Source organism: Callithrix jacchus, chromosome 4 (assembly GCF_049354715.1).
Source record: "Callithrix jacchus isolate 240 chromosome 4, calJac240_pri, whole genome shotgun sequence".
NCBI classification, from domain to species: domain Eukaryota; kingdom Metazoa; phylum Chordata; class Mammalia; order Primates; family Cebidae; genus Callithrix; species Callithrix jacchus.
The window spans coordinates 149,101,252-149,114,374 of NC_133505.1; the positions used below are offsets into that span (position 1 = coordinate 149,101,252).

General features: G+C 37.3%; 1 protein-coding gene across 12 annotated transcripts in view; it reads left to right on the forward strand.

The window, feature by feature from the left end:
* Nucleotides 1–286: 286 nt before the first annotated feature.
* Nucleotides 287–13,123, forward strand: part of ADGRG6 (adhesion G protein-coupled receptor G6) — a 151,598-nt gene continuing 138,761 nt past the window's right edge. For 8 of the 12 annotated variants that reach the window (XM_035296883.3, XM_035296879.3, XM_078370823.1 and 5 more), the window contains exons 1-2: nucleotides 287–827; nucleotides 8,658–8,758. In XM_035296883.3, coding sequence (XP_035152774.1) covers nucleotides 826–827; nucleotides 8,658–8,758 — 103 coding nt within the window. In that variant the 5' untranslated portion in view covers nucleotides 287–825. Of the gene's footprint in view, nucleotides 828–1,137; nucleotides 1,234–8,657; nucleotides 8,759–13,123 lie in introns of those variants that run through there. The other 4 variants (XM_035296880.3, XM_078370821.1, XM_035296881.3 and 1 more) reach the window with 1 other exon arrangement.

The window sequence follows — 13,123 nt, forward strand, 5'->3', positions numbered from 1 at the left end:
CCTTTCTCTCGCCGAGGGTCCCTCGAGTTCAGCGCTCCTGGCGTTCTGGCGACCTCCGGGTCCGCCCCGTCCCCTCCCCGCCCCGGAGCTGAGCCCGGCTCTGCGCCCATTGATCACCACACGCCGACCCCCGCCACTCTGCCCTCGCCGCTCGCTCCGAGAGCGCCCGTTCGTCCCGCTGGGAGACTTCTCCTTTTCCGCCCTGGGGCTGAGGATCCTGGGTGGGGCAGCTGCGCCTTCGGGACAGCCCCAGCCGCGAAGCGCCCGGCCCCGTGCCGCTGGAGTCGGGCCTGACGCCGCCCGCAGCCGGGGCAGCCGCACCTGAGCCCCAGCTCCAGCCACGCCGCGGCGCCGGAAGCGCGGGCGGAGCGCACTGGCCGGGTAAGAGCAGCCCGCGCCCGCGAGGGGGACCCGAGTCCTCAGGGAGGCGACCGAGTCCCGCCTCACGCCAGCAGGGTCGAGGACCTGCGACGCGCACCCCTCCGCCCCAGCGCCCCTGCCCGGCCCGGTCACCCCAGCACCAGCCCCGCGCATACCCGACTTCCTCAGCCTCTCGCCCTCGCCCTGCCAACTTCCCTGCGAGGAGGAACCTGCCGCCAGCCTGCCCGCTCGCAGGCCCTGCGCTGAACGCCTGCAGTTCACCTTGCGCCGTCGGGAAACCCCATGAACTCTCCAGAAACTGAGTGAAGGAGGGTCCCTTCGCGGCGCACGGCCGGGTGCCTGGGGGTTCCCCCCACTCCCCCGGTGGAGCAGCGGTAGCAGAGCCGGGAAAGTAGTGGAGGATGATCCTGCGGCCAAAGGGGACCTCGGGGCAGTAATGTCAGCATGTAAGTCTTACCTTTAAGCTCTGAATTCCTTCACTCTTATCTGTGTTCACCCTCTGCCGCCCCCTCCCCGACCACCCCACCCACAAGCGAAATGATTTTTTAAGGACTTCAACTGCACAGTGGGAATAAACCGGTTTGTCTGATTCAGTGTGCCCCTCGAGGCACTGAAGAGTAGGACTACTGCCAAGTGGAGTTGTGACATTTGCGTGTGGCTTTTTTCCCCCCAGCGAGGTAAACCTCACATTTGGGCGGTGTAAAGCCTAATAAAAAAGGCAGGGCTTCAAGAATGGGGAAAACGTGTTTTCGATTCAAATTAAACAAGGAGTAACCGGCACTGCTCCTCCGTCCAGGGGCCTGGCCCTGCCAAGAAGGCGCTCTCCGGGATCAACACCTGGGGGCTTGGAAGGTACTGCTGTGCCGAGAAAATGTTGACTTTACACGTTGTCACTATTGCCTGTAGAAGTTATTCTTGGATCTTTGGGGTGTTTGAATGTTTTCAGTGTGCATTGTAGATTAAGAAGTAATTAAGGGTTATGCCACGTTACGTGACAGGATCTGAGGGGATTTCTATAGACTTATGGGGGGCGGGGGAAATTAGAGCATTGAAACAGGAAAGCCTAAAAGGTTTTGCTTCCATGGAATTGTCATCCTAATGGTGAGGTGGCTCAGAACGACCCCATGAAAGGGTCGCTAAGCACTGCCTGGCCTTCCAGAATAGAAAAAGGAAGATTGTATGTACTCAAAAGGGCCAAGTTAATTTTTGCAGCCAGCTAAGAAGTTTCTTTTTCTTGTAATAGGTAATTTTGCTTCTGGTGTTTTACTTAATCTTGAGTAGACACCGTGACAGACATTTTATCCACTTCCACTAACTCACGTACAACAGTTTCTAGAACTTCAAACTTAACTCTTCTTTCCCCAACTCCTGGATCCTTATTTATTTTCACATGAATTTACTCTTTCAGTTCAGTACCTGGGGAAAGACCTGCCCCCTGGGTCCTGTCTTTCCAAACTCTCCTGGACTTTCCATTCCCCACTTCCCCACTCCCTAACACACATTTTTAAAATAGGAGAGAGAAAGGATAGTGCCCACAAGCTTAGCACTCTCTAGTTCTGTTCCTGGTACTGTGAAATGTAATCAGAAATGAACCACTTATTTTTACTAAAGCAGCATGTGAAATAACTCAACACCTGGGAGTTTTAAAGTTTTGTTTATGCCGGTGGAATCTACAAGGTATAACGTGAAAAAATTTATTTTGGGATACAGCCAGCATTTTCGTATAAGACTTGTTCTCATACAGGCTGCACATTTTGAAGGAATATGAGCTTGTTTTCAACTTTAGTTTTTTTTGAAACTATACTAGGGTTTTTAACAGCAGATATTTGTCCAGTTTCTTTTCAGCTTTCCTAAGCATTCAGATCTTATGAGAAAAAAAGCATGTTATACATAAAAGTATAAATACCTGTTTTTAAAATGAAAGATGTGAAACTTATCAACAGGTAATGAAAAACTTTCCTGATCATAAAACTAAGTTATATAGTCCATTTGAATTCTTCATGATTAAAAAATCATGTCATTATAGGATAAAAGCGTGAATATGAAATCACATAGGAAATAGGACTTGGTACCTTCATTTGGTATTCTTTATTGAGCTATTTTGACTGAAAGTTTCCATTTTTTACCAGATGGTAAGTATATTTTTTCCATTTTGCTGTTTACTATTCATATGGAGTGGTTTAGGATGGTCTGATTCTTTTTAGTTACTGGTTTGTTAGAATATATGGAAAGAATTATCAACCTTTCCAAGATTAATTTTCTTACTACCTTGTTGAAAAATGTTAAAACGGGGAACATAAACTATGTTATCCTTTAAATTTTAGTAAAGTACAGAAACTAAGTGTATTTTCTGCCTCCTCCTTGTGGAGAAAGTGTATTTGTATATTGTTACACTCAAGTTCTGAAATTTTAGACTTGACGAATACATTTGGGAGTTGTAGTGACTGCATATTTTTCATACCCTAAGAAATTTAGTAGATTTAGCAAGACTTGCATTAGTTGGTCTCAAGCTGCATGAAGCTACTGTTCCATTTATGGCTTATATAAATTACATGACATTGTGCTTTTTCAATATGAATGGTGAATGAGGCTATTGTCTCTTGGCTTATGGGAAATATTAGAAGCCTGTAGTTTTGTAGCCTAACTGGACACATTACTCTGATGTCTGGACATAATGATTTGAAAGAGAATTAGTTTATATATTAAAAATAAGCTAACAACTGCTTTTTAAAACCTGACCATTTTTCTAACGGCCTATGTATCTTACAGAGTTTACATTTCTGATGGGATGATTGAAAGTTTCTACAGTCTATTTAGAATTTAGACTAAATAGAAAAGACTTTATTCAATGTGTGTGGTATGCATGGGCAAAAACTGTATCTTTCCATATTCATTTCTATCTGGGTGAGATTATTACATTATCCACATTGGATGATGTAAAGATGCGTACTAGTTGACTGGGGTGGTGCCATATAAAGGGTATACTGATTACAAAATGTGGCTACCTGAGTGTCATCTTACTTTCCTTTATAAGCATTGCCTGAAATGGAATTATCTGAACTGCCTTAAAAAAAGCTTCAAGATTCTTTTATTTGAAACAGAACAAATATGACAGAAGTTTAGCATATTTAAAATAGGATTGGTTAAAAAAATCACAAATCAGTGAAGAAAATATTTACATTTGTAATAGAAAACCATACAAATGACTTAAGCATGACAATCCAAATCAAGGAAATTCAAATGAAATGCTACTTCTATCAAAGTGATAACGATTAAAGCAGTAATACTCAGTAATGATGAGAGGGCCATGACATGAAAACAGTGATAATTTCAATGTAAATGTGTTTGTATTTAGAAATAATTTTAAATCTACTTGAAGTTTGAAAAAATAAAAATAAGGCAAAGAACACACCTCTATACCTTTTGCCCAGAATCACCTATTTTGAGAATTGGTCCCATTTGTTTTATCATTCCCGTTCCTCCCTGCCTAGCCCCCCACCAGCCCCTCCTGTACCAACACACAAACAGACACACACAGACACACACATACACACACACACACACACACACACAATTTTATTCTGAACCATCTGAGAACAAGTTGTATGCATAAGGGCTTAAGAGTTTAATTTTTCAATTGAAATTTTAAAGATATTTGTAAGTTCAAATATACTTGCCAAAAAATACAGAGATCCAGTGTACCTTTGACCCTGTGTAGCATTTGGAAAACCTATAGTACAATATTAAAACAAGTGTATTGATACTACAGGTTTTCAGATTTCCTAAGTTTCACGTGTACTCATTCTTGTGTACATATGTGTGTAATTCTCAAGGCTGAGTTTTACTCTCACCTCTGGTACAAGCCAGTTATGCTTGTTACTGTTCAAATAAGGTTTAAGATTTGTGCAGGGTTGAAGAATAAATCAGCCTTTTTGAAGTGGAGGTACACTCAACTTAATAAAGGGACTTAAATTGAGTTAATAGAATAGCACTTTAAAAAAAAATACATTGCTTTGGCTCAGGAACATGATCTTTAACCAAAAAAAAAAAAAAAAAAAAAAGAAAAATACGATTATAAGCAGACTTGAATAAACCAAATTACCATTCTTTTCACTCTGGAAAAATTAAGGTATTTTCTCTGCCACTCCCAAGTCCCCTTTATGAAAAGATTTGCCATTGAAACAGAGTTGGGATACAGGGAAAGAAGTTAATTCTGACAGTTGCTAGTATTGATTGCATTAGTATCATATCAATTTCTCCACTAATACCAAAATTTTGTCACTAATTTCTTTTTAAATTGTGACTTTTGGAGAAACCAGTAGAGAGATGGAAAATTGTAGGTTTTAAAGATTATTTTGGTGATCCATTTGGGTAAAATAATGCCTAAAAGGAATCACATCCACATTTAAAGCAATTCTGTAGAAGTGATAATGATTAAAGCAATAATAATAGTGATGAGAGGGCCATGATACGAAAACAATAATTTCAATGTAAATATGTATGTATTTAGAAATAATGTTAAATCTACCTGAAGTTTTTAAAAATAAAATAATGCAAAGAACACACCTCTACACCTTTTGCCCAGAATCATCTATTCTGAGTATTGGCCCCATTTTTTTTTTAAATCATATTCATTCCTGAAACAGGACTCAAACAAATGGGACTATAATACATTCTAAAATTACTGAGTCCTCAAGCTTTACATTCTAAAGCTTCCTGAAACAGGACTGAAACAAATTGCATTTTGTGGCCTATGTAGATTGAAAAGGGGAACAAGTTTGCAGCAGAGGTAGTGTTCTTGAAAAGTACGCTAGGTTGGTGACAAAAAGGATCTTTTGACTCTGACACCACTGACATATCATCTTGGGCAAGTAGTTTAGTATCTTAGTTTCTTCACCTGTAAGATGATAGGGTGGTGGTTTTTTTTTTTTGTTTCTTTGTTTGTTTTTGCATAATCTTTAGATTCCTTCCAGATATAGGAGTCCATGACTGTCTTTTACTTAAAAATGTTCCTGCTGTCTTCAATAGAACTTTGAGACCACAATCAAAATGGTATAAGACTGAACTGTTTTTTGTGTTCTTTTTCCCCTCGTAGTTCCCTGTTTAGAACCTTAGTAACCCTGTTCAGGATTTTCCATTCTTGGGAGAAAGTTATTTAAATCTCAGGGATGTATCTTCGCTAAGTGATCCCCTGAGAAAACACATAGTACTTTCCTTCCTCTGTTCTATTCTTAATTTGTTTGTTTATCTTCTTCAGTAAACAGTAAAGTAGAGGAAAGTTGGTCTGTCCTATGGTTTCTTTGGTTAGAAGGGCTTGCCTTGCTGACTTTCTTTTCTGTCTGAAGTGATAGAGTTTTGAGACATGGAATGCCTTAAGCCCATGGTGGTCATTTGCAACTGATAGGATTGCAGGGAGCTTTGATAAGACAGCTTCAGGTTTGAATATGGATGGAATCCCTAAATGTTGAAACCTTTTATAGCAAAGAAGTTGCTGGAGCATATAAACAGTATTTTGTAGCCAAACGAATGAACAGGAATCTATGAGTATTGTTTAGAGATTACATGAATCTAAGAGAGGGCCATTATTCACATGTTGATAAAAGAGAATTGTCATATGTCAAAAAGTGTAAGAAGCTGCGAATTTCTTGGTCTGATACATTCTTCGATTAATATCTGTAATGGTGACAGCCAGGTTTGATTGGTCTGTCTCTTTATTTCCCTGGATTTGTGTTTCCTCTTTTGTAAAATGAGAAGGTTAGATTAGACTTCAGCTTTGGTCCTTCTGGCTGTAAACTTCTTTGAATATATAATTGTACTTTTGTTTTACAAGCATACTCATTCTTCCAGCATCAGTAGGAAACAGGCCTATTCTTCCAAATAAGTGAACTTTCTATGGGACGGAAGTTTGTCACCTACGGTTTTAAAAGCCCCTACAGATTGCCCTGTACTGTTATTTCAAGTTCTTTATGGTGGTTAATATCCTATTTACAGAAGAAAAGACTTTAAGTACTTGCCCTACAAAGCACACAATTTATAGAGGCACCAGGAGTTAAGTTGGTGCCATTAGAGGGTTCACATCCATTCTTATAATTACAACTTTCTTACTTACTAAAACATATTTCTCATTAGCAGTACTTCTTTTAATCTCAAATATTTTGGATCAATGGATTTTAAAACATAACTTGAAAACAACAGATACTCTTCTAATCTTAACCTTTTCCTAGTTTTGAATATTCCTAGTTTAGAATTTCCATCAGGAATACTGCATGATTCTAGAACTTCTAGTTTGGTGAATATGAATACTAAAACATGGCATGAGTTTCAGACACTACTTAATATTTCTGTATTCATAGCAGACATGAATAACCAGTTTCATTTCTGTCCCCAGGTGATCCCAGAAGTGACCATAAAGTCAATTGATTGGTGTTGGCATGTGAGATTAATCCTGTTTACTCTTGCTTGAGTCTTTTCCTTTGATTTCACTGTGGACAGAATAACACCACTTAAATGAGAATGCCTGAAATGATAGTAATAAAAATAATAGCTAATATTTACTGAGTGCTTGCTGAGTGTCAGGAACTGTTCTTGAAAGGTGTCATCTTGTTTAATCATCTCAGCAACACTATGGACTAGGTACATTGCTGTTCCTTATTTTACAGGAAAGAAATAGGAGGCACAGGGGATCAAGCAATTTCCCAAGGGTTGCAGCATAGTTCATAAGTAGCAAACCAGATCTGTCTGACTCTAGGCTTGTTTTCTTGGCTATGAGATGGAGATGGTCTCTTAAAGATTAAAAATTCAGGCTTCAGGCAAGTGCAGGAGTCCTTTGATGTCCAATTTTGCTCATTCGAGTGTTTCTCTGTCTGCATTTTCTGTTTAGTGTTATACATTTTAGCCAGGTAAGCAACCTTCAGGCTTTAGGGTAGATATTACTGTAACCCTGAAGTCTCTTATTAGTTGCTCCTCAATAAATGACTCTCAGTTACTACTTATAGGCAAAGTAAATCTCTCTTAATGACTCTCAGTTACTACTTACAGGCAAAGTAAATCTCTCTTAGGGGATATTTAGGTCTCCTGGAGATTTCTGACTGGTGCTTACTTAACTTCCTGCCTTACAACTCTTCTGCTCACCAGTCCACTTATAGTCCCTTTTGGTGATTGACTTTTTGTAATTTCTTCCTTCTTTGCTGGTTTGCCGTTTTTGATGGTTCTGATTCAATGAAATGTATTATATCGTTTTGAGACAATGTAATAATGTTCCTTTCTAAATCATTATTAAAAGTAATTTTCAGATTTAAATGAGTCCTTCATGCAGAAGGACTGTTGAGTTTTCAAAGCACCACCTCTCCATCTAATGTCATTTACTACTTTCTTTTTTCTTTTTTTTTTTGAGACAGAGTTTCGCTCTTGTTACCCAGGCTGGAGTGCAATGGCACCATCTCGGCTCACTGCAACCTCCGCCTCCTGGGTTCAGGCAATTCTCCTGCCTCAGCCTCCTGAGTAGCTGGGACTACAGGCACACACCACCATGCCCAGCTATGTTTTGTATTTTTAGTAGAGACGGGGTTTCACCATGTTGACCAGGATAGTCTCGATCTCTTGACCTCGTGATCCACCCGCCTCGGCCTCCCAAAGTGCTGGGATTACAGGCTTGAGCCACCGCGCCCGGCCTACTACTTTCTGTAATACCTGGTGTTTACTAACCATTTAAAAACATTGATAGCTATTTTATATATAAAGACTTTACCTTTTTTGGAAAGTTAATGCTTCAGTGTATTACATTATGGGATAGAACAGAGCTTGGATGATTTGGTTTTATTTTAAATATTTCCATTTGTAAAGCAGCAGACATTAAGGAGAACATTTCCTTACAGTCTGAATTTCTGGAAGATTATAAGGAAGGTTGACGTAAACATCCTTCTACCTAGATGAGCATGAGTCTGGTGAGGCTTAAGGTAAAATTGCTTTATTCTTTAATAAATTTTTTTTGAATTGTCTATATACCCATCTTCATGCAGAAATCACCTATTATATGTATTTTGATAAGGAAAGTGCTACCACATGGCAAATAAAATACATGGATTTATTTTCTTTTGCTAATTAGCTTGAAGGAAGGGATTAGGTCATCATCATCTTTTAAGTTCCTCCTGTATTTGGAAGCAAGGCTGAAAAAGGTTTATTTTCCAGTCTCTGTTGGAAACCTACCCTTTTACATTATTTGCCATAATGCTTTGCTGAATGTTGAATGTCCTAATTGCCATTTTCTTTCCTTGCAGGATGTTTCATTCAGATCGAATGTGGAGCTGCCATTGGAAATGGAAGCCCAATCCTCTTCTGTTCTTCTTTGCTTTATATATCATGTGTGTTCCTTGCTCAGGTAAGACTCTTTCTCTTCCAAACCTTGAATTAGTCATGACGACATTGTCTGCAGCATAAGCACGCTACTTATTTACGTTACTTTACTTTTACTTACTGCCTTTTTTTCCTGTTTCTATCCCTATAGGGCTTTTTTTTTCTGTTTATGATTTATCTATCCTCTTTGAATTCTGTGTGAATGCTATTACTTTGATCATTGTTATATTTTCTAATGAGTTTATTTCTTTAATCTTTGTTGTCATTTATTTATTTACTTAGCCCATATTGAGTGATGAGATAACTACATAAATGGCATTTAAAAAATGCTAGCGGTTTCTTTTACTGTTGAAAAATATACAGCATTTACCTTTTTTTTCAAGTTTTTATATAGTTATTTATGGAAAGTACAAACTTTACTAGTTTCATTCAACCTCATTTTATTAGCATGTTGTAATATGAATTAGGATTTGGAAATTACGTTTTTAGATTATGCATTTAATTTACTTGATATGAAAAAGTTAATTTTAATTATAGCATTTTTGGGATTAAAGTATCTATTTTTTATAATTACATTTTTTCTTGAACTTTGAAATAAAATCTTGACTGTTGAGAAAACTAAATTTTCTGTAAACAGCAAATTATATGAATAAGCTAATTAGAGGCTGAGGAGTCCGAATATTTAAAAGTAAACTGTTTCTTCATTGTCTGGTTTTGTCACTGAATTGAACAAATTTATTTTTCTTAAGACCATTCTGTTTAACTCTTTGTTTTCTCCTGGTGTATTTACTAGACTTATTATGTTTTCCTTTAGAATAAAGCTAAAATCATAATTCTTGAAGTCTTTCATATTTATTACTTGGAATTTAATCAAGATTTATTAATTTCATATTTATAATATATCTATATTATCATAAATAATGCATTTAAAAAATCATGGAAATAGATTATCTGCTAAAATTGCTTATTCATGGATCAAGAAATTAAACTCGTATTGAGATGTGAAAATTTCTTTTCCAAGCCTCCAAGTATTTTAAGAGTTTCAATTACTTACTTGGAAAATCCCTTGCACTTATTTAATGGCTTCAAAACAGAACAGATCTTTGAGTGAATTTTGTGTATTTGTTAGAATTTTATTGTAAAGCCATTTTTCTTATTACTTTCATTATTAGAAAGAGGAAACACAATTGTAAACAGATTGAAAAATTAGAGATATATTAGATTTTATGATGTACAGTGTTGAATTACTTCCAAAAGTGATTCTCTAGGAACCAGTTACATGATATGAGATAAATTATGAGATTAACATTATTAGTTGAAGTCTGTTCACTTTCATTTTTGTTATGTCATGCATTTGTATATTTTTAAGCCTTCTTGAGACTACAACACCTCCGATTTGGACTTTTAGATGTCAACATTTTAATTAATATATGCACATTCTTGAATTTTCATTATTTGAATAAATGAAGCACGTGTTTTTAGGCTACAGCAAAGGCATCAACTTGTCTGGGATCAGGCTGAGGCAAGAGAAACTTCTGGGGTACAACATTTAAGGAGGCACTCATTCTTAAGATCACCTGAATCAAAGTATTTACAGTAGTTAGGTTATTCTCTCACACAAGATTTTCTTATTTATTTGTCATTTCTTTTATTATCCAACTGTTTTTGTGTATCAGATAAAGTTTTGTGACAGATAGTTTTCTGTGTTCACTTTTGAGACCAGAACATTTTGTATGCATAGCTATGTCATTCTAATAAGAACTCACTTAAAAATGCCACCACCTCACAGGTAAATGTCTGAATTCACAGACACTCTTTAGAGGTTATTATTGGCATTTTAACATAAAATTTTTGTGTCATAAGATGATTCAGCATGGGGTTCCTTAAAACGAACTCCCAAGCCATTTAAAATAATGCATATTACAACTGTAGCTCTATCTGATATTTAAAATCTATTTTTGCATAAACCAAAGTGTAATACTGCTGTAGTTTTGAAGACTAGTGCTTAACTGATATTATATCTCTGTTTACACATTTGTTGACTAATTTTGCTTCTCTGGATAACCTCTAGATGATTTCAAGTGAAGTGGCTTTAAATGACATCTTGATGCCAGTGTCCACTAAATCTGTATTATCCATCCTGGCCCCTTCCTGGTCCCTAGAGTCACCTCTTGGGTTGCTGACCTTCATCTACCCTTGGAGTAGGCCTTAAATTTCAAATGTGCCAAGAGGGCTTCCAGTTCCTATCTCCTATCCCCAAATCTACTTCTCTATTAATCTTTAAAATTCATCCTTCTATCTTCCTACTCTCTCCCACTCTATTTTGTAGACATATTGCCTCTCTTTCCCTGACTATGCCTTCCTAGTCTCCTCTTCTCCCTCACCTGGTTCTTTTTGACACTCATATCTCAGTTTAGTTATTACCACCTCAAATAATCCTTCCGTATCCCTCAATTCCAAGGAGCTCTGCTGGATCATATATTCTTAGTGATAATCTGCATAGATTTTGGTTGTTGTCTTGTTTGTCAATGTTTTGTTAATTTGGCTGTGATATTTTGGGAGATTAGCAGACCTCTTTTGATTGTTACGATTGACACTTAGTTCAGATGATTAAAATTAGAATCTTATAATTTGATTCCAATAACATCCATAGTTTGATTCATATAATAGAATTGCAGTATTAAGTTTGCTAGTAGGTAAGTTAACATTTGTATTTTCATGGGACACTTAAAAAACAAATACGTGAGTTTTGTGCCCTTCCAGATTTTCAAAAGTAGTATGGAAAATTAACTCATTGTGTCTTGACAAGTGATGATTACAACTTTTAATAAGAACTACACTAAAATAACAATTTTGAATATTTACATTCATGTCATAGAAGTATGCCTTAAAACAATAAAATGTGATTTTTTAAACCCACTATCTTGACACGATTTAGAAAAGTTGACAACATCCAGAATAATCAATATTTTTGGGAAAACAGTGTATACTGACAGTGTTGACTCTATCTTTTGGTAATTAGGTAGCACATAAAAAATTAAGAATATGAAGAATATGTACATTGGTATATCACTATCACATGTAGGCATATACCCTATAAAATAAAAAACACAGATATGTAGAGAAATCAGTATCACTATGTGAACTAGCATTTCAATAGCAAACAACTGGAAAAGACTAATTGTTCACCAAAAGGGGGATGGTTATATGTATTATTTTACATTTTTTTCATGAAATACTGTGCAATGCTTCAAAATAATGTGGTCAAAGTGTCTTTTGTCTTGGAAAGTTGTTCATGATGATAATGTTAAATTACAAAACAAATTATGGGCAGGCACTGTGGTTCAATACCTGTAATCCCAGCACTTAGTGGGGCAGAGGTAGGAGGATAGCTTGAGCCCAGAAGTTTATATTGTAGAACAATATAAAACTATCTTAGATTCATAATAGTTTCCATTACAAACCTGGATGTATTATTTATTTATGTTTGTATAAGACTATGTAAACATGTTAATAAAACATGGAATGATACTCATCAGACTTCTAAAATAGGTTATCTCAGACACATAGTTTGGAGAAGCAGGAGGGATGATGATGGAACTTCATATACCTCTGAAGTTTTTGCCTTGTTACAGCAATCAGGTATTACTTTAGTAATCTGAAAAAAAGAAAAAACTGATGAATTTCCTTTTTTGAAAAAGCCAGTTAGGCTAGACACAGTGACTCATGCCTGAAATCAAGCACTTTGGGAGGCTGAGGTAAATGGATCACATGGGGTCAGGAGTTTGAGACCAACCTGATCAACATGGTGAAACTCCGTCTCTACTAAAAATCCAAAAAATTAGCCAGGTGTGGTGGTGCATGCCTGTAGTCCCAGCTACTGGGAAAGCTGAGGCAGGAAAATCACTTGAATACAGGAGGCGGAGGTTGCACTGAGACGTTGCACTCCAGCCTGGGCAACAAGAGTGAAACTCCACCTCAAAAAAAAAAAAAAAAAAAAAAGCCACATTAAAAAATGACCAGAGAGGTGTAGAAGTGTATGGATATTTAAATTTTGTTAGTTACTTAACTGTTACTGTGGCTCTTTCTTCACTTAATAGGAATTTCTAAAAGGAGTTTCAGATAATAACTTCTTTTTTGTGGCCTAGCACTCCATGACTCCAAAGATGAATGATGATATCTTGAGCAGACAGAGGGTTATGGACTCAAGTAGAGTGGGAAACAAGCAGCCCAGAGCCAATACATTTCTAAGCAACCAGGAGCCTGTTTCCCCACAGATCTTCTTAGTCATGAGCAGTGAGGGAGGAGCCTCCCTTCTCTCCTGGAAATCAATGATATCAGCAGATTGTTTCAAAGCACCGTGTTACTCTGATATTATGAGACATCAACA